This window comes from Platalea leucorodia, assembly GCF_965183815.1.
Source record: "Platalea leucorodia genome assembly, chromosome: 11".
NCBI classification, from domain to species: domain Eukaryota; kingdom Metazoa; phylum Chordata; class Aves; order Pelecaniformes; family Threskiornithidae; genus Platalea; species Platalea leucorodia.
The window spans coordinates 6856692-6878881 of record NC_138833.1 but is presented as its reverse complement, the minus strand read 5'-3'; the positions used below and the strand labels follow the sequence as shown (position 1 = coordinate 6878881).

General features: G+C 40.0%; 1 protein-coding gene across 4 annotated transcripts in view; it reads left to right on the top strand.

The window, feature by feature from the left end:
• FBXW11 (F-box and WD repeat domain containing 11) overlaps positions 1-22190 on the top strand; it is a 78520-nt gene that overhangs the window by 32739 nt on the left and 23591 nt on the right. For all 4 annotated transcript variants that reach the window (XM_082323739.1, XM_082323738.1, XM_082323740.1 and 1 more), the window contains 4 exons: positions 6662-6724; positions 7836-8061; positions 19377-19563; positions 20402-20492. In XM_082323739.1, coding sequence (XP_082179865.1) covers positions 6674-6724; positions 7836-8061; positions 19377-19563; positions 20402-20492 — 555 coding nt within the window. In that variant the 5' untranslated portion in view covers positions 6662-6673. The remainder of the gene's footprint in view (positions 1-6661; positions 6725-7835; positions 8062-19376; positions 19564-20401; positions 20493-22190) is intronic.

The window sequence follows — 22190 nt, the reverse complement described above, 5'->3', positions numbered from 1 at the left end:
GGGATCTTTTAAAAACATCCCATCTACAACTTGTGGCCAAACTACAGTGTTTGTTTTTAGAGACTTTAAACACAAACTGGATAACTGTCTGCTGGCACTGAATTTACCCTATCTTCCTCTAAACTTCTCGGTGGTTAGTCAGAGACCAAATAAAAATGACGCCTTATTTTCAGTGTGAGGGGTTTTTTCTAATTTTGCCTTCAGCTGTTGGATCTTTGTAGACTCTTTTAGTATTTCAAGTATATTTTTGTTTGAACTTCCAGCAATAACTACACTAAAATAAAACGTGGTAACTGGGAGAATAGCTAGCTAGGTAAGAAATGAAGCGTATTGAGCTTAATTTGTGCAGATCCCTAGTGCTTACATAAATAGTTTAATTTAAGCTGAAACAAGCAGTTACTAATACAGATGTCAAATATAGACATGTCCATGGTCAGCAGAGTTAATGTTCAAGTGAGAATCGTAGAATATCTCAAGTTGGAAGGGATCCGTAAGGATCATCGAGTTCAACTCCCTGCTCCTCTCAGGACTACCTAAAACTAAATCAAGTTTAACTTGATGACTCTTAAAGCTTTGTTTTCAAAGTGCTTTATAGTGACTGTGGACAGTGGATTGAGTTTATCTACCATCAAATACTTTCAGAAACTCCTTATTTGTAAAATCATTTGGCCGTGGGCTCTATTTTCTACTTTTCTCAAGGTTTGTTCCCCCCCCCCCAGGTATGATCATCTCACTAAATGTATTTTAAAAAGTGTATTTTGTCTTGTTACATAATTAATGGAGAAATATTGCAAGGAACCATTTTCTGTAGGCAACATGAGTGAGGTTAAACCCGTAGCTGGAGGTATGTTGTTGCTGGTGCTGTCTTCTTTGTGAATATCTTTATTGCCCAGATTTGAATAACTGTCCATACCTTTTTATGCTTACTCCCTTGATACAGGAATCTTTTATGTCGTTCCTCTGTGTATAGCCTATGGCTATGCTTCTGAAGAAGTTTTTTGAAGTCATGAATCTTTGCAGCGGTTAGGGTAAGCACGCTCTGCCAGTGACCGCCTATTTCTGGCCTGGCATTTGGAAGCGTTGTAGTATTTTTGCGTTTCTTTGCAGATTGGCACATACAGATTTTGAGGGATGTGATAAGTAAAGGGATTTGGTCCTTGCTGTGAGAAGAGTTGATTCACATCTTGTGCAATTTAAGTTAGTGGATCTCCAACTTTGTTTAGTGTTTGTGCTACGGTTTGTTTTTATTAACAGTCTCTGAGTAGTTAAAAGAAGAAAATCCCCTCCTATCCCTGATCAAGTATCAAGATGTTGTTAATAAACACTGTTTAACAGGTTCCTGGATTAGAAAATGGTGACCATTACATCCTAAGGAGAGGCTTGCATTCATTTTGAAATGCTTTAAACCATTCGGGGTTTTCTGGCTATATTAAAAGCAGGAAGCCATGAGGGACACATGCTCATCGCGTTTAGACGATAAAGACGGTTACCCAGCTTTCTTCCTTATTGATGTGGTCCAGCTGTCACATAGGACGGTGGATTCCTCTCCTCCTCTGGGTGAATGTGTAATTAATACCTTCAGCAGTCCTTGTGCTGGCAGAGCTGGTTTCAGAAGGCAATCTGAGTACACAGAGCTTGAGCTTAATCTGCTGTGTTTGACTTCAAGCTATCCAAGTATGTATTAGCTATTTTTTTTATTGTTTCTTCAACTTCTCTGAAGTCAGATGTAGATGTGGTTTGCTAAAGGAGATCAGAGCCTGTTTAGCTGAACTGTTTTGATTAGTTTTGTTTGTTTTGTAATTTTAACTGAAATTTCCTGGTGTCTTTTCCAGTGAATGGGAATTTTCTCAAAAATGAGATTTTTAAAGACTTAGCTTGATCTTTAACTCAGATCAGAATTACTGGTGTAGTCTCACGGGTAGTGGGTAATGGAGGTTCTTGTTTTCTGTCACTCTCCCTTTCATTATAGCCAAAAAGATAATGATTGAAGACTGCTATTCTTTTTTTTCAAGATAACACAGCTATTGTCTAGTTTTGTCCACCCATCCTTTGTAGCCTGTGAATCCATTCTTTGGTAGGGAAAAGTTTCTCATTGAAGAAACATAGCAATGTCTGCCTTGCTAGGTACTACTGCTGCTGCTTGTGTATCTTGTCCCAGTTCCCAGGATCACTACTATCACTTCTGTAATTGCTCTCTCGATACTGGAACTAAAACTGGGTTAAAGAACAAAGCTGCACCATGCTGTTTCTCTTCAATTAAGTGACTAAAGGCACTCCCAAGTCCTGGAGCGTGGTGCAAACCTAAGCATTACCTGCCTGTAGCTAACACAAATCTGGTAGAAATCCGGTTAGCCTGTACAGGTTTGATAGATTTCTGTTAGAAAAGATGCAGCTTGGTTTTTGTGTATCTCATGAGTGAGATGAGCCTTGCAGGCTGAGTGCCATTCATCAACAGAAAGACTTAGGTGCTTTTGCACCTAATGTCATACAGTCACACATATGTGGAACTATTATGCTTGAGATGCCAGTTTTAGTTGCTACCAGGCTTCTAAGGGTCTTAATAGAAACTGTTATTTATGACGTTTTATACTACCTACAAAATTTTTTGCCTTTGGGGATCATTCATGGTTATTTTTATTTTGGAAGCTTTTCATAATCTGGAGAGGAAATGAGCTTTATGTAATTACGCTGCTTGTCAGTACCTCTTTCTCCCCAAGTAACTTTTGAACCTGTTTGCCCTGTTCATCTGCATCTCATAGAAATCCCAAAGACTTGAGGTATTGTGGAGCAGGAAGACTAAGGAAAGCTTGAAGTTACTGCAGAACTAGGTGAGGAGTATGCGATGCAAATCTTCAGGAAACAAACTTTTAAAATTCTACAGCTTGTAGACCAATTTGTAAATTTTACTGCCGTTGCTGGTTTTACCGTTAGTGAAAATAAAGACAGAGGCTTTCTTCAGTGTAACTTTATTCAGTTGAGTTATAACAACTATAAGGCAATGGAAAACATCTATGCTTAGACCCATTGTTATCACTTTGCTGTTGCTGCCATTCCCAGTAGGGGATGGAGAGTGCTTATTCCAGGCTGACTAATTAAGGAATGACAGCTGGTTGGAAATATCGTTCTACTTTTGCAAGAACTGCGAGCAACTTAATAAGAATTTCTGGAAAAAATGAACTTATAAACAGGATTAATTGACAATATTTAGAAGCTACACTTCCACTGTGAGAAGCTGCTAGGCTCTTGTGGTTGTGGGGGTAAAAAAATCAAGCCTGTTCAGAGTCTGCAAGTGCAGCTCAGTTGTATTGCAGGGACTCATGGCCTTGCCAGAGTAACTGAATGAGACGTAATCGTTTGCACCGTGTCTTGATGCTGTTCAGCAGCAGAGCTGCAGGGAAACGGAGTGGAGTCCGTGTTAAATCCACTTTAAAGCTGCTTGGGAAAACTGCAGAGGCGGCCAGCATGGTAGCTTTATGTAGAGGGTGGGTGGGGTGAACAACAAGGTACAGGTTGAGAGGAGGGAACAGCGTGATGAAGGGAAGAGTTGAACTTGTAGATGCCTATCTTCCTTCTTGCACAAGAGCTGGAGGCCCTCCTGAGCAAGGGGTAGTGACACCAGCTGTTAGGAATTTTGAAATCCTTCTTTTGCCAAGTGCTGTGGACAGATGAGAGTTGTCTAATTGCTTCTTCTAGACAACAGGACAGGATCCACCCAGTTATCTTTTAGTCTTCAGTTAGTAAGCTTAAGTGCTTTAGAGACACATTAGAGTCTGTGTACAATGTGTAAAATCCATTGAGTTAGGATGCATGTGATCTGGGGAATAACCCCAGAAATGAAGTGTTTAAGACAGAAGTAGAGAGAATTTATTAGGAAGAGAAGATACAATAGGGAAAACAAGCTATATATTTGGAAGTAGAAAGAACCCTCAAGCTCTAAAATATAGTAAGAAAATGTGGAGTGAGTTTAAGATGGGAAAAGAGAGAAAAACCAATAAACATTGTAGTAGATACCATTAAATTAACACCGCTACCTACTTCCCAATTAAATAGATAAATACAATGTTAAATTTCCAGCCTAAAAAATCCATCCATGTAGCCTGCCCTTAGATTCATGGCCCAGATGTTGAGAGGTCATGGAGATACCTTTCAGCAGCAGTACTGCATGTGCCAGGTTGCCCATTTGTGGATCTAAGACACTGCCGTCTTAGCCAAGGCTGTGCTCTGATGCGCTGAAGGAAAAGGGACAAGTGGAAAGGGGCAGAAGAAATGCAGTTGTCCTACTTCTCCCTTGTATCTGTGGACATGCCAAGGATGTAGCATCTCCTTCAAGTCTGCTGCCCAGTTTTCTTCACCTAGGCAGCAGCAGGGGCACAGTAGAATTGAGTTAGGTGCACACCGAAGACAAAAACTTGCTCTGCAATCAATAGCCTAGTGTGGAAGTCTGATCATTTTGATGCAGTTTGTGTTCCTGCACACTTTGCGTTACAGTGCTGCTCTGCTATGGTTTTAGTATATGTTCCTAGAATGAAAAGACGTAACATTTAGGAGACAGGTCTTAGCTTGCATCCCAGGGAGTTAGCAATGATCTCTGAGACATTTCCCAATAAAGAAGCAAAAGAAAGCAATGGCAGTGTCTTGCCGTGACCTACGAAAGGAAAGTTAGGTTGGGGCTAAACTGATGTAACGTGGGATTTCTGCTGAATATGCTGACCCAAGCCATCCAGGTTTGATATTCTCAGTGAGAGTTCCTGTTCCTTGCTCTTAGCTCACAGGATCAATGCATGTATTTATCCTTCAACCACAAAAGGGGACGAGATGTTCCTTACTCTTTTAAGCACACAGTAATTGAAAACACTGTTAACAACATATAATCACTGTAATGAGTATTTCTACACATTCAAATTTAAAATAAAATAAAAGCAGCCCTGTGTAATTCCCTGGAGGAATGTTTGCTGGTGTGGGCCAGTTGGGTACCAGTACGTCTACGGCTGATTTGTGCTCCCTCTTGTGGCACCGTGCGGTGGGAGAGCATCGTTCGCACATGGTGTGCACATCAGCGGTAGCGCTGGTTATGAACAGTGTGTAGTTGTGAATAACTGGAATGGCCCTCCAGAGACTATAATTTTGAAAATGTGGAAAAGGTGGTTTACTTTTCCAGTGTTACCATTCTGTGTATGTCCAGAAACACTAAACTATATGTATCGGTGGAGTAACGCAAAACCTTTACTGCCTTTGTCCATTTTTGGATTCCTCACTAGCCATCTCCTGGGCTTGTATTTGTCGTCGTTACGTGCGCCATAACCAGATAGATTTGAGTTTTCCCATCACCCAGTGGACATAGTTTTCATAATGCAATCTTTCATCTGTGCCTTGCATGTTTTTTCATACCTAACTGCAAGGCAGCAAAGGGTTCAAGGTAAACTTCAGACAAAGCACCGTAGTCAGCGGGTGGAGGAAGGCTTGCCTATAGGCACTGTTAATTTTTCAAGTTTTCTGTTTTTGGTGCAGTACATCCCTTATGCAAGAAAGAGGAGGAGATGAAGCGGTGAATGCTTTTGAGGTGGAATTATGTTTGGAATGGGGGTTGGATGAGGTTGTTAAGGGGTTAATCCATCATCTGTGATGGCAAGAGTAAAGGATTTGTGTGACTTATTCCATCATGTGTTTTACTTGGGTGCGTTGTTCCTCTTTCTGCTGAGACAGCTGATAGAGGGGAAGAAGGCTGAAATAAATACAGACAATGTTTTAAGATGTTCAGTTTTTCATGATGGCCCTCTGCCAGTTAGCCAGTGTCTCCTGGGAATGAATAATGGGGAGGACAGGGTTGGTGGGAAGCTAAATGAGGCGTAATTGCCTAGGTGTGGGGTACCAGTGAGTAGGTAGAAATAGATGGTAGTTGTGGTATAGGCAGCAAAAGGGAGCAGATAATTAAAAAACAAAAAGGGAAGAAATGAGTGAAAGATTTTGAAAAACTGGGGTAAGCTTGAAAAGAAACATTTGCAGCTGAATGTTTATAGAAATTCTTACATGTCGTTCTTGAACAGAAGGGAAGAAAACAGTAGGGAGGAGCAGTTGTGATGTGGGGAGAACACTGTAATTAAGTCAGGGTGAAGAAAGATGGTGATTGCCAAGGGTTATAGGATGCAGACTGTGGCAGTGAATTACAGCGACGTTCTGCAGAGAACAGTCCCTCCTCCTTGTGGTAAGCTAGAGCTGAAAAAAAATTCATATCCTGTTGCATGTAAGTAGTGTATAGTGAGGGTTTTTTTTTTCCCCCCAACTAGACGTGTGCAATTTAACTTTGGCAGAAAGTGCTAGTTGATTACTTTGACAGGTTTAATTACTTTGGCTTGAGTAGGATGAAAGTGAATTTATTTCCCAGTGAGAAAAGTGTTGAAAGGCTGCATGAAAACCTGTCAAAGGAAATTGAAGAGGGGTTGGGGAGTTATCTTTACAGTAAATGGAATTGATAAACATGTCAGTTTGAAAGGGGAATTTATTTATAATACCCAGGTTTTGTGGCCAGAAATCTTTGATAATTCTGTTCACTGGGAAAATAAATTTTATCTGTTCAATTGATTTGCTTTTTCATAATGCTTGTAGAGCAAGGAATTGCCATAGAATGAAAAATTGAAGTCATAATTCTTTTTTTTTTTCCTAGAACACGTCAGTAATGGAGGATCAGAATGAAGATGAGTCTCCAAAGAAAAATACCCTATGGCAGGTAGGACTAACATTCGTGTAGAGAGTTGGAATGTTTGTATATGTTCCTGCTTTTGAGAAACTTCAAAATATTGCATCTGCATAATCATCCTTGTATGTAGTTGACTGTATCATCCTAAAATTAGCTCAGCCTTCAAGTGAAGGATGACGCCGATGAATAATACTTGAGAAATCGCTAGATCATCTCAGATTTTGTAGTTTGTGCTGACCTTGAAAGGACAATTCTGCATCAAAGGATATTTGGGAATACAGTTCAATCTTTCTAAGCACATGACTGTCATTTAAAAGGAAAAATTGAACACATGTACATGGCGAGGAGTTGCAACCAATTTGCTTTGAAGAAGTTTGGGAATATTTCAGAGAGCTGACAGTTGTTTCCCAGCAGCCCTCTTGGTCTCCTGAAGGGCTCAGAAGAGCCTGGCATCAATTTTTGGTTCTGTTTACTAATTAGCAGTAAGTCTTGGGGTGGTGTCCTTGTAGCACCCTTATTTGTAGCTAAAGCATCCAGGATTTTAATGATGTGTTTATGTGGATGTCCCAAACACTGACATGAGCTGTTTTTCAAAAACCAAACAAGCCCCTGACATCACATAATTCTGCGTTTTCATTCTATGGACAAGCAGTTCAACACTGACATATGAGGGTCTTGAATTTTTGTGTTAATTAGATTATTAATACCCAACTGTAGTATATCTCTAAATGTGTATTATTTTAACTGCTGGAACCTGTGTAAATCATTTGCGTGGGCAGGCTGCAGTGTGCAGTAGAGGCAAACTGCAATATGCAGCAGAAACCACTGGTTTAGTCTGGAAAAGTTTGTTCTAAGAAGAATTAAGTTTCTTGCTGTCTAAATGGTAAGAGGTGTAAGGGTATTGAAGTCTTTCAGTGTAAGAAGTAACTTATAATTATGAGCAAGGTCCTTTAATTCATCTTCATCTATGAAAGATTAAATTTGTATGGCGTAACTCATGGCTTTAAGAATGTATTTTAAAATTTAATTCTGTTGATTATTTCTTTGCATCTTCTCACATTTTCTTCCTAGAGAGAGTTCTTATAAAGCTGTTCCTATTCTTGTTTGTATTTAAATACTAATACTCCTTTTCTAAAAACAGATAAGTAATGGAACTTCATCTGTGATTGTCTCAAGAAAAAGACCATCGGAAGGAAACTACGAAAAGGAAAAAGACTTGTGTATTAAATATTTTGACCAGTGGTCTGAATCAGATCAAGTTGAATTTGTGGAACACCTTATTTCACGAATGTGTCACTATCAGCATGGACATATTAACTCTTACTTGAAGCCCATGTTACAACGGGACTTCATCACTGCGTTACCAGGTAAATTAATATTTATTTTACAAGAGGTGCATTTATAAATACTTTTTTTGTTAATACTTCGAGTGTATGCAAACTTTTCGGAACATCCTCCAGATTGTCTTGTATAAATAAACTGATGCTTCCTAGTCAAAAGAAGTGCAGGAGGGTAGCTGAAGTCGTTCACTTCTGTGATTAATTGAATTGGCCACTGGATGCCAGTGTTGTTCCATGTAAAAGTAGCTGTGAGTAGCATATCCTGAAGAATAGTTTGTGCTTAAACTGGAACTAAGTTGTCGTAAAAGTTGTATCTCTGCAAGCTCTAGTCTAACTTCCTTTTTCATACAAACCCTCTAAGTACAGAAAATACTATAGAGCTTTTTTCATTTGTGAAGTCTTTATTACATTTTAGTTTTGTTCTAAGTTTCCTGAATCTTAAATAAAAAGCTGCCTGCTTAGATGAGTGAATCTAGTTTGTCTAGTCTTGTTGCTGACTCAAGCAAAAGCACTTGTGGATTTTTATTGAGTAGTCCAGCCATGATTCCTTCCATCAGTTGCTCTGAACCTCTTCTGCCACCGATCAGTGTAAACCTGTATCCATAGTTCAAATATGAAATCTGTTCTTGACTTGCTATACGCATTTCTTCAAAAAAATATGGAGCAGCAATAACTAGGTATGTAAAATCTTTAGCTTTCAATCTCCTGGTAAGTTGTATATATTCTTCCACTGATTTCTGGAAGGAATTGTATCCCTACATTTTTGCTGCTGGGCCGGATGATTAATTTGATTCTTCGAAAGGTAAATGTGTGGACATTGTTTCCAGAGTGGGAAATAAGCAGGAAATAAGTGGTCAAAATGTTCTGTTTGCCACTGGCAGTATAATAGCACAGACTCACACCTGTGGTGAGTAGTCTGTGGAAGTTATCCCAAGAATTCCAAGACACGACAGTGAGTGCTGTCCAAGACACGACAGTGAGTGCTGAGGGTGGATGAGGAGGCAATACAAATTGTGAAGGGAATTGGAAACTGGTAATTTTCTGAGCACAGGGACCACTGAAGTAAAGTTCCTTTAAGGGTTGGTCATTTTACAAGCTCTGAAGCTTTTGTAGGTGTTGGTGCGCTTAGGTGGTCTCGTGTGTGTGGGCTTTCCTCGTATCTGTGACAGAATGCTGCTTGCATGTTATGGGTTTCTGTTCTCTGTAGTGCTGGTATATTTTCACAAAACCTGGAAGAATTCAACTTTTGGAGGTGATGGGATTTTGGCTCATTTGTCAAACATGGTTGAAATGAACTTCTTAGTAGTTGGGAGGGGAATGAAAAACATGGGGTACAAGACATGTGATAAGGAATCTCATATGTGCTCTATTTTCTTAAACAGGCTTAAAAATGTGAAAGAGGGCTATGAAAGGGAGGGAGTGTCCTTTTCCCCCACACCTCAGTTTCATGGAAGTTCTTTTTATAGAAGACTTAGCTTGTCTGGCCACACACATAAAAATGTGCTGCTCATTCTGACTGGAGAGCTGCCTCCTTTAGGTAGTGTGGATGTTTCTTCCAGCTTGTTTTCAAAATACTAGATTTTGATTTCTCTAGGGAGTATCTGGGATTAACTAAAAAATAAAGTGAAATAGACAGTCATGGTCATCATGTGCAAGTATGGAGCACATAATGGAGTCAAATCCAGTTGGCAGCCGGTCACAAGTGGTGTTCCCCAGGGCTCAGTGTTGGGGCCAGTCCTGTTCAATATCCTTATTGATGATCTGGATGACGGGATGGAGTGCAGCCTCAGAAAGTTTGCAGATAACACCAAGTTGGGTGGAAGTGTTGATCTGCTGGAGGGTAGGAAGGCTCTACAGAGGGACCTGGACAGGCTGGATCATTGGGCCGGGGCCAACTGGGTGAGGGTCAACAAGGCTCAGTGCCGGGTCCTGCACTTGGGTCACAACAACCCCATGCAACGCTACAGGCTGGGGGAGGAGTGGCTGGAGAGCTGCCTGGCTGAAAAGGACCTGGGGGTGTTGGTTGACAGCTGCCTGAACATGAGCCAGCAGTGTGCCCAGGTGGCCAAGAGGGCCAATGGCATCCTGGCCTGTATCAAGAATAGTGTGGCCAGCAGGACCAGGGAGGTGATGGTGCCCCTGTACTGGGCACTGGTGAGGCCGCACCTCGAGCACTGTGTTCCGTTTTGGGCCCCTCACTCCCAGAAGGACATCGAGGTGCTGGAGCGTGGCCAGAGAAGGGCAATGAAGTTGGTGAAGGGTCTGGAGCACAAGTCTTATGGGGAGCGGCTGAGGGAGCTAGGGGTGCTCAGCCTGGAGAAGAGGAGGCTGAGGGGAGACTTTATTGCTCTCTACAACTGCCTGAAAGGAGGCTGTAGCGAGGTGGGGGTCGGTCTCTTCTCCCTAGTAACAAGTGATAGGACGAGAGGAAACGGCCTCAAGCTGCACCAGGGGAAGTTTAGGTTGGACATTAGGAAAAATTTCTTTACTGAAAGGGCAGTCAGGCCCTGGCACAGGCTGCCCAGGGAAGGGGCTGAGTCCCCATCCCTGGAGGTATTTAAAAGCCGGGTAGACGTGGTGCTCGAGGACATGGTTTAGTGGTGGGCTTGGCAGTGCTGGGTAAACGGTTGGACTCGATGATCTTAAGGGTCTTTTCCAACCTTAACAATTCTATGATTCTAAGCATGAGCTTCAATTATAATTTTATTTTGTTTGCTTTTATTGTATACCTCAGGGCTGATACCATGGAGATATACAGTTCTTTCTTATTGTGTATTTATTCCTAAGAAATTTTTGAGAGCTGCATAAGCTGACACTTATTTATACCACATTTGTATGTATAAATATATATTTTATATTTACAACTTTTGTTGCATTTGAAGATGTAAATACTGGGAACTGTTCTCATACTCAGCCTTTCTTAAAGGTAATGTGGTGTTTGAAGAACGTCCGTATAAATGTACCCAAGAAGTTAATCTGAGTTGATTGAAATCAATCCCGCATTGGACTAACATCACATTAAAATATAACAGTAAAGTACTACCTTTTAAAAGATAGTTTCGCTTGTCTTAAAGAAGTAAAATTCCTTTGTTTTAAATGGAAATAGTTTTTGCTTGCTACTGTCCCTACTGATTTTACACCTGTGAGAATGCAGGAAAAATGGAAGAAGTTTGTTGTATCTGGCTTCCCTTGGCTTCAGTGGAAAAAAGTGATAATTCTGGTGTGCTTTCCTGTTAAGTGGTGGCAGAATGCTTAGTCTGCAGCGCCTGTTCTTACAAGTTGGGCTGTGGTTGGGCTCTTTCCCTTACGACAAATCACCGTCGTGGCGTATGACTAGCTGTATCAGCTATAGCTGGGTGGCATATAGTTGTATCAGCAATTGCAAGTCCCGTTGATCAAGTGGCTCAGAAGCCTATACTCATTATTTTCCACATCTGCCAATGGTGTTTCCTCTAGCACGTCAAAAACAACTCTCAAAAGACAGCGGTGTATAATGGACAGCATAATTGCGAGAAGAACTTAAGTCACCTCTGTGCTTTTGATTCTCGTAATTATCTTTAAGATGATAATATTACTTGCATGGTCTCATCCAAATTGTGCCCTTTCCTTAAATGAATTACAACTTTGACCCTTGAGCACTGCATTGTCACCCTTGATGAGGAAAGAAAGTCCCTTCCATATCTGTTTTGTGTGTTAAAACTGTAAGAGAACAGTATGCTGTGTCGGGCAAGTAAAACCCTGCCAGGCTTCTTTTGAAATTTGTTTCTAAAATAATAAAAGCCTGTGCAGTTGCATGATCTAAGTGACTGCTTCGTATCTAATGGTAATCAGTTTTATAGAGTTGACATCCCACATTTGGGTTTCATTTCCATACAAAGTGATATTTACACATTGAGCTTTGAAATACCTGTGGATTTTAATGGTTTTAATTTATTATTGAAATTCAACCGAACCTTCACCTGGTACCTATAATCAACAACAGCTGTAATTTTTCACCATTTTCTATAAAAATGCAAAAGCTCTTGTAGAGGCAGAAGAGTTGGGAGTAATGTTTTTCTTTGAAAAGCGTACCAATAAATGCTAGATGCATTTTACTAAATAAAATTGATAGGGTTTAGTACCTAGTTCAGAAACTGTTTATAAAACTAAACGTTCCCTGTCTTTTAATGTAAAATAGATTAGATATATGCAGCTATTTCAGGCCTTCATGTCTTAAACTTAGTCCTGCATGTTGTCTGAAATAATTATAGTGGGCCTGTCTAAGTATCTGTGCTTTGGACCTGTTCCTACTATGTTAATTAGGGTAAATATTTTACTTGACATCTTTTTTTAATGTGAACAATTTAAATCTGTGCACTTTTGCAAGCAACAAAAATCTTGAGAACAGACTTGGAGACAAAGAAAAGCATTTGTATATTTGAGCTCAGTGTGCAACTTTCAAGGCTCTGTGTATTCATAGAAGATGAGATTGTTGTATTTTAACATCAGAGAACACTTGAATTTCTGACTTTGAAAAATCTGTTTTTAACTGTGACCAGTGTTATACAGAATTGTGAAAAATTATGCATCTCAATAAAGGGCTTCTGCCTCGTAATTTACAGCTGATTCTTAAAACTCAATGAAATACTGCCTTCATAATGAACAGGCTGTATGTGTTAAAAGTGTACAGCCCCAGATTGATATGCATACGTATGTATGTTATCGCTGTTGTGGAGATGTGGTAGCTGATTGCAGTTAGCTTTTATTGAAAACCTCCGTTTAGTTCAATTAAACATTAATGAGCGTTTGGTACTAGGATTACACCACAAGCAAGAGTCTGAAAAAGCCTTGGGTTAGTGAAGTGAATAAAAACAAGCTGAGCACTTGTCACTGGGGTTTTGTCTCTTCAAATACTTGGTCTGGTAGTTCCATAAAACATCCTTCTGTAGATAGGCAGTCAAGTCTAAATCTTCCCAAGAACATTCCTAACCTGTAGAAAACAAAAGTCACCTTAAGAAGGAAGATTTTCCTTGTACTTTGAGTTTATTTGGAGATGTGTTCTCCTTAGGAACTGTGTTCTAGCTCTGTCTCTAAATGCTTGGCGTGTATGTTAAAGTGAAATGATTTTTTTTTTTAATTGGATTTTGAGAAGGACCTGGGTCTTGGCCTGATACTTCTGAGTTCTGCACATAGAATCATAGAATTGTTTGGGTTGGAAAAGACTTTTGAGATCATCAAGTCCAGCCGTTAACCTAGCACTGCCAAGTCCACCACTAAACCATATCTCTAAGCACCACATCTCCCCGTCTTTTAAATACCTCCAGGGATGGGGACTCAACCACCTCCCTGAGCAGCCTGTGCCAGTGCTTGACTGCTGTTTCGGTGAAGAAGTTTTTCCTAATATCCAGCCTAAACCTCTCCTGGTGCAACTTGAGGCCATTTCCTCTCGTCCTATCGCTTGTTACTTGGGAGAAGAGACCGACCCCCACCTCGCTACAGCCTCCTTTCAGGTGCTTGTAGAGAGTGATGAGGGCTCCCCTCAGCCTCCTCTTCTCCAGGCTGAACAACCCCAGCTCCCTCAGCCGCTCCCCATAAGGCACCAAACACATTGTAATACCCACTCCTGTTTGCACTCTGGAGCATAGTCTCTGTCACACCGTTTCCCGAAGTGGAGGAGAGTCTTTGATTCGGGATGCGGGTGCCAGCTCTCCGGTGGCACGATGAGTTTTGTACCTCTCTTTGTCTGAGGAAATGGCATTGATGACTCCTGGTGCCTCAGCAGAGGTTTGCCAGCTCTTCACCTCTGCTTCAAATCGTCTTGTCGACAGCCAGAAACGGCAACATTGATCTCTCCAAGAGATGATCTCTCCAAGAGGGCAACATTGATCTCTCCAAGAAAGGCTTAGCTTTTGGGTGAATTGGTGGGGGTACCTTGGTCATTCAGGTTGCATTTCCAGACTTGAAGCATGAGAAGTGGCTTTGGATCCAGACTTTCACAACTGTTTTTCAGAGGATTGTTATTGTTCTTTCAAATGCAGCTGTGTGAAAGACTGAACAATTGCAAAATGTGCCTGCTTTGTCGTGTGTCACTTTTCTTAATCAGTTCTGTGCAACTACATTTAATCTGGAGAACTATCTTTTTGAAAAACAGTATTTCGCAAGGAAAAGAAAACTAAAAGCAATTGCACATGATAAGTTGACGAATACACACATTGTATTACTCGGACTTCACATTTATTTCTAAATAGGAGATCATAAAACCATGGACTTCAGCAATCCTATGCTTACCTCGTGCTAAAAGGTGTTAGGATAGAAAGCAAGCCTTGGTGTGTGCTGTCTACCATCCTGACTGTGATCCAAATACTTTTTTTATGATCTCAGAATTGTAATCTAAAGCAAATTCTTCTGAAACTACTTAAATGACATGTACATTCTTACTCACACAAAGGATTTAAAATATAACATATGGATTTCTAATAATGGCATATGCTGTATGCTGCATATGAAACTCCTAAGGTGTTTCTACTTGATTCAAAAACACTTGCCTGCTATCGAAAAACAAGTGATGCAGTAGTCCTAACTCTGAAAGGCATTTCAAGTTCTGCTCTCAAGCTGACCTGTTCACTGTCTTCTGAAAGATGATACAGGTATTCTAGAACAGGGAGAAAAAACCCGAACGGCCACCACCAGAAAACCACAGAACGACGCGCTTGTCGAGTCCAGAGGATGCTGTGCAGTGTAGCCTTTTTATTAGGTTGGTTACTGGTAACTTTACAGCTCCTCGGAGTTCTTGTCTCTTTTGGGGGAGGATAATTATGTAGTTTGTTGCCAGGAGATGGCAGTAACAGATAAACTTTTAAAAGATTATTTTGTGCATGAACATCATTTGAACATCTTCTACTTGTCTGTCGCTTTCTCCCTTGGGAATTGTCCATTTCACATTGGACATGTTCATGATCTTTACATTTCAAAAATTGCTCAAAACTGTAAGCGAGGCGTTGGCAATATGTTCAAGTGCCAGCATGGCTGCTTTGCCCCATAACTTTTCTTTAAATACATGGTTGAAATAAGTGCAGAGTTATGGTTCGCTTAAATGCTTTTAGTGAAGTACTACTAAGTCTTCCCATTCTAAGAACATTAGTATACACGTGTGATGGTTGTTTTACTAAGTTATACCAAGGTGCACATTATACTTCTTGACTTTAGAATGAGAAAAGCAGCCAGTAGATGGGTGGGTGTCTGTGCAGCATGGATCCTGCTGTCCCACCTTTACAACTACTAGAGATAAATAGCGGTCTTTTGACCAAAATGTGGCTGCTGAGGCCAGCTGTTCCTTTGGCCGTACAGCCCCTTTCTTTGATGAACTATGCATCGTTCATTTGCTCATTCACCTGCAGTCTTTCAAGTGCACGAGTAAAGAATTTTACACCTTAAAAGTGCAGACATTGAAAGATTTGCCTGTCATCTGCCTATCTTGTGCTACTGGCTTTTTTGGAACCCAGACATAGCTGGAGTGTGTTTTTCTTCTAACAAAGAGGAATTAAGGTCATCTGAAAAGGTCAGTTTGATGTGTGCCTCTGCTCTTCTGCCATGCCACCACTGATTAAAAATGCCTTTCACACGGAAAGGACAGGACAGCATCCTTGTATCTCTGGGACAGCTGGAAGCCAAAAGTCGGTGCTCTTGTCATTCTGCCATGTTTTGCAGAAATACGGTTGGCCTCAGAGTGTCTACATCTCTTTTTAACAATTTCTGGGTTTGCTGGTTTAACTGTAACCTACTTCGATGTTTATGCTTAGTTTCTTCTAACTTCTTCCAAACTTTGCAATTGTTCATTTTTATATTTAATTAGTAAGCTGGAAACATAGTAGCCTGATTCTGGTTGAACTGAGTTATCATTTCTGTCATTTCTTAGCGCTACCGTCTCTTTTGTTACCCATTGATTTGACTAAGTATCCCTGTGTGAGGTGAATATTAATACACCTTTAGCCCTGAACTGTGGTACGCATGCTGGGAGGATGGTGAACGCACTGACTTAGTACTCGGGAGAGGAGGGTGATCTAAGCTCAGATGTTGTATAAAGACTATTGAAAGAAAAATGATGCCATGAAATGGGAGCCTTACACACCTTTTATACAGGAACCTCAGTGTACTGCTCTACTAATACAGAGTTTGCAATGACGGTGGTTAATTGCCATACCCTCTGCGCTGTTTGCTTTGGGAACTGCAATGCTTTATGTAGAAAATTCTTCCTCTTCAAAATGTGATGTGCTGCGTGCTGGGAAAATATGTAGAGGACTGTGTTGTATGATTGCAGCATTATAGGTGTACTAGACAGTCACTTGCTCTGTATAGGTTGAGCTTATGTTGTTGAACGGGACTATTTTGTACTGAAGTCTCAAATAACCATTAGATCTGTTTCCACTAAAACACAACGTGTGCCTGTTGATCACACCTGTAACCTTTGAAATCAGAGAAATGCTTACTCAGCAGACCCGTTTGTTTTCTTTATTTGTATCTAGCTGTGTCCTCCACTTTGCACAATGAATTAGCTTGTCTTCTTGATACCCAGGGATTCATGATTTTAGACTAACTCTTGAAAATGACCTTGCAATGATTATATTTTCTGCAAAAACCTTGAGAACTGTTTCAAATCACAGAACATCACAGTAAGATAAATATATCCTAAGTAAACAGTATTTAGAATCTCAAAGTTGTTATTTACTAGAAAGACTGGGATGTGGCAGACTGCAATACCACTTTTACAGTGTATTTAAATGCCCTGGCATTTTCTTATGGTGCAGCTTAAAGCTGCTCTGAGACATGGTATTGCTAGGATAGGGTTTGCTGGTTTGGAAATGGTTAGATTTGAGATCCACCAGTTATTTGGACCTTGTCACGTTTCAGTTATTTGAATCTATTATTACGACTGGTATTGAAAAATTTGTATAAGCCCAATTTACATTGTAGGAGCTTTCACCATTCTTTAAAGCCTTTTTATAGTTTTATAAATTACATAGAAGAAATGAACAAAGCTTTTCAACTACATGTATTGGTTTCTCCTTTCTATTGCTGTTCATTTTTACGAAGGCCACGTCAAATTTAGCGTGCAGTGGAGGACTGTATGGACACAATTTCTTAATTCTTTAAAAAATTAACAGTAGTTTCTTTGATTTTTCGGCACTATTTGAAGCCTAAAGCAGGCCGTCATGAGATAAAGTGGAAAATTAAAAAGGTTGTCATCTCCTAGTTTGAGAGATTCTTTTCATGCTTGGCCAAGTGGCATACGTTATTCACAAAAATGAAGTTATTCTAGATCTCTGATTTAGTGGAGTTTTTGGGAAAGCAAAATTGCAGGTCCTTTGAAATAAGTAACAGACGTACCAGTGATTTTTTTTTTTTTTTTTTTTTGTGGGACCAGTGACACTGCAGTTGGAATATGAACAAGAAAAGTTTGATTGCTGTTTTAAATTTAGTGCAAGTATATTATCTAAGTGGTTTCTATGTACGTACCTTTACTCAGCTACAATCGTGTTTTTAAATTTAACACCCTCAGCAGGAGAGAAGATCTAGGCAAAGACCATAAGCACATGCATGCAGTGTTCCACCTGTTTTATGTCTTGACAGATCTGTGGTGGCAGCTTACCGTATTAATCATCTTTATTGATGTGCATATTGTTTCTATCAGCTTCAGCTTAAGTACCTAGTGCTTTTGGATAAGTACTAACTGATATTTATGAAATAATATATCGCAGCACAGTGCCGTACAGCCCTGGACCAATGGGCAGGACCCCAATTCTGGTATATTTGAACTTCTGCTGGCGAGTTGAGTGCATTGAATATGTAAATCTAACCCTACCATGATATAAAAGAATCACAGGGGTCAATAAACTGCTTCTGGTAGCTAGGATCTTCCTGATGAAAGTCGGTTTTTCCCCAGTCCGCTAATAACTGTTGCTTGTTGACCAATATACCTTATGCTGCAGGTGCAATTAGACATCCCAGAAACGACATCTACCTGGGCGACTCTCGTGCTCTAAGTACTGCCAAAGGGCTTTCATTTGGAGTAATGTTGTTTGACTTGGGAGTTTTCTTGTGGGACATTGCTGAACTCGTTCTTTGACCCAGTAAAGCTAGCGTCATCAAATCAGTACGCAAACTCACAGATCGCTCCGTTGCTGTAGAAGGTAGCGTGCCCTGAGGGTGGGAGAACAGCAGATGCAGTAAAGATGCTAAGATAATATCTGTTCATATGGCCATTGTAAATACATTGGGAAATCTTTGTGCAGCTAAACTAAATTTACATTGCACTGGAATTTAGGTGCAGAAGCTGAGCTGTCATCTCTCATTATTTGAGAGGTTACTTGACTCCTGCTGATCCTGAGGTTTCTTAGCTGATTCTCATACTGGAAAGAATTGCATCCATTGGCCCCAAAATAAATGCTGTATTGAGTGTTACAGTCTGATTTACTCAACTTGAAGTTGTTTCAAAAAGCTCATCCCTCTTGAATTTTTCTCTAGCTGAAGAGAAGCCTCAAAACCCCCAGCTTCTGGTAAAAGTCATTCAGTAATAATTTCTCAAAGTATGGAGTCTAGTGGCGGTAAACCATGAGTGGGGATAATGGCTTTAGATGTTAAAGCACCATTTGCAATTAACAAATTACTGTTGAACTCATTGATTTCCCCTTCCCCCACCAGGCTGCAGGGCACGGTGTCTCTGGCATATGCTCTGTCACCGCAGTCCTGAAGAAAATTCAGGAGTGGACTTGGCACCTGCAGAGTATAGGAAGAGCTTAAATAGAAAAGATGGCCTTGCATTTGATGCAAGAAAGTTTTGCAGAATCTTTGCTTATGCTTCTCTTGGATATGTCTGCATTTGTTCCTGTGGAGTCCTGTCTTCTGCTGAGTTGAATTATCTATTGTTGTCTGTGAGGGAATAGTAAAAGAATCAATATTTTAATTTTTTATTACTCCTGCTTAGTAAAGCATCTCCTTGAAGATGGCCGTCTTTTTGGATCGTGCCCAGTGCATTATGTGCTCAAAAAGTCCAGGATTCTGTGCCCAGAAGCAGCACAATGCTTTCTGCTGCTTACATACTATGCTGAATTTTGGGTTGCGGTCATTCTCGCTCTGTGGAAATGGGACAGTCCACTAGGCAGACTGTACTAGAAAACGAGTAGAGAGATATTTTGGTGTACCTGTTTGGATTAATTTGTAACTGGTGCGTCTATGTATGATAATTTAATTATCATGTTGCTCCAGTGCCTTAAAGCTGTGTTGGCTTTCTCTGCATGTATTACAAAACTTGTTTAGTAGTTTACTGTGGAGTGATTGACGTTTTGATTGCCTTTATTTCTTTGTAGAGCAAGGCTTAGATCACATAGCAGAAAACATCCTTTCCTATCTTGATGCCAGATCACTCTGTGCAGCAGAGCTGGTATGTAAGGAATGGCAGAGAGTCATCTCTGAGGGAATGCTATGGAAAAAATTGATTGAAAGAATGGTACGCACAGATCCGCTATGGAAGGGACTGTCAGAAAGAAGGGGTTGGTAAGTACCTTGATAATAACTAAATTCACCTTTTACAGTGTTGTCCTTCACAAATGTCCCTAATCATGAGCTCTGCCAAAACGTAAGTTTATAGTAAATCGGTGTCACTGAGATCCTTACCTCTGCTGTGGACTAGTGGGGGTAGCTATGGCGAAAGCTGTCAGCTCCCATTTCTACTTTGGCTTTGCCGCCTCTCCTTTTGTGCACCAGTGTCTTTCAACACTTGCTTTCTTGCGGTAAGTCTGTCTGCAAATTTGTAATTTCTGTTTTGCAGGGAGAACTGATGTGTAGAATCAGCTCACAAAAACTAGCATCAACATGGGTTGCAGGGCTTTTTCTTGAGTGAAGTATTTCCAATTAAACTTTTTTTTTGCTTAAAAAGTAAAATAGCTGATCAGGCTGCAGAAGCCTCTTTCAAAGAGAAACCATTTATGTTTGTGGCAATGGAGTTTTTCTGTCTTTTACGAGTATCTGAAGAGATGAGATGTTCTGCTTTAGAAACCTGCTTTTCTGTGCTCTCTAGCGGTGTGCCTAAGAAAACGCAAGGCATATTGTAAAGAGGAAGAGGACGACACCCTGCTGGCTAAAAGCCTTATGAAGCAGTGAGCTCTAATTTAAAAAAACATAAGGAAAATACCTGTTATCTTTTTAGTCTTGGACATTTTAAATAACAGCTGTCAAATCGTAAAGTCACAAGGGTTGTAACGGAAATACTAAAAATTCTTACAAGTATTCTGTGAGAATATGTCATAAGGTTTTGTTCTGTGCAGATTTTGAATTCCTTTAAAGTTTGGATTCTTTGTGGTAAATTGAAAAATATGTTTCTGGTTCTTTCTAGGGATCAGTACCTGTTTAAAAACAGACCAACAGATGGCCCCCCAAATTCATTTTACAGGTCCTTATACCCAAAGATAATACAGGATATAGAGGTACGTTTTCTGATATATAATATCTGCAGGAGAAATACTGTTGCGTATCGTTAGTGTTTGAAAGATGGTGCATGTTGGAGCAATGAAGCATATTGTATGTATCTGTATCACTACTACTTTGTGAGCTCTGGCTCTTCAGACAACGTAAGAAATACCCTCAGCAACTTACTGCCGCAGTACGTGCATTAACGTGTTGCTTTAAGTGTTACCACAGTCGTCTTTGCGTTTGATGATCTTTGGCACTCTTCTGGGACTATGGATTTTAATAAAATAGCTGTTTTAGGAAAGTTACTACTCCAAGACAATTCCACGTCTTGCTGAATGTTCTAATATGTTGGTGACGCTCACTTAAAAAAGTGATCTGAGGGTTAATGCCTTAACCACCAATCACTTAAAACCTTGCTCATTTAGTAACTTATTACTTCTAAAGCAGTCGCTGTTGCTAATACAGCTTTCTTCAGGGTATGGGATTCTTTTTCCCCCCTCAAGTGGTTTGATGAGAACAATTCAATGATAAACACAGTAGGGGTATTGGTGGTGAAAAGACTGTAGAAATGACTATTCTTCTCTTTGATATAAAATCTTGCTTATCTTGTTTAAGAGATACAAAGCCTGGCTTGCTCACTTATTTTAAAATGTTTCTGATAAATCAGGATCATCTTGGTATCCTGCCTACCAGCAGAAAATCTGTCTTGCTCAGTTTGCTGCGTACCCACTGCAAAACTCTTTATGTTGTACCACAGACTGTAGTGGATTTATTTCAACCACGTGATGGATGTGAAATTATTGGTCTGAAATTCATTAGTGGGGAAACATGTGTTTTGATGTTTAAGACAGATGTGAACTAATGGAATCATTCTGCTATGGCAAATGTGAGTTCGTGTTGCTTGGCACTCAGTAAACAAAATTATTCAGAACTCTTAACCTATCTGTAAAATGTATCTACTGGAAAACATAATCCAATTCTCAAATATTTTTTTATAACCCTTGCTACACTATTTATAAACATTTAAAGAACTAAGCATGAAATGTAGCCTGGGCAAAATAAGATCAAACTTGATATTTACTTGTGAGCTGAATGATACGCATTCTGTTATTTCAAGGGAGATGTCTACTCTCTGTAAGGAATGACAGAGTGATATTGCAATGATAAGAAGCCTATGGGATTAAGGAGAACTCTTAATGTGATGTTTTCTTGTGTTCTGCAAAATTCTGGCACTGCTCAATAATGAAAATGGGCAAAAAGCGGTGTGAAAAGATGACCTTTGAGATGATGTAGAACACTGAAGGAGTTCAACATTATTATAACTCAGATTTTTTGAAGTTATTTTTCTGAAACTCATTTGTTTAAGTGGAAGTGGAACATTTGTATGGGAATTCTTATTATTAGAGATGGGAGTGTTCCTTAGAGATGTTCTGAGGCCATTCAGCCTTTGAACTGTCACAATCTGCTATTGAGTACTTTCATTCTTTAGTTGCTGTAGATGTGCTTTTACAATGCACAAAAATGAAGCTCCTGAATTGGACAGTTTTTGCTAGTATGAAATAAGCAGGAAAAAAACAAACCCCTCAGGCTTTGCTTGTTGCTAATATATTAAATATAAAAAATTTCAGTCTCTAAATATCTAGGAGTTGGGAACGAGTATGCCGCTAAAAATATATCACAGTAATGAACATGTTCCTTGAAAAACTGAATTT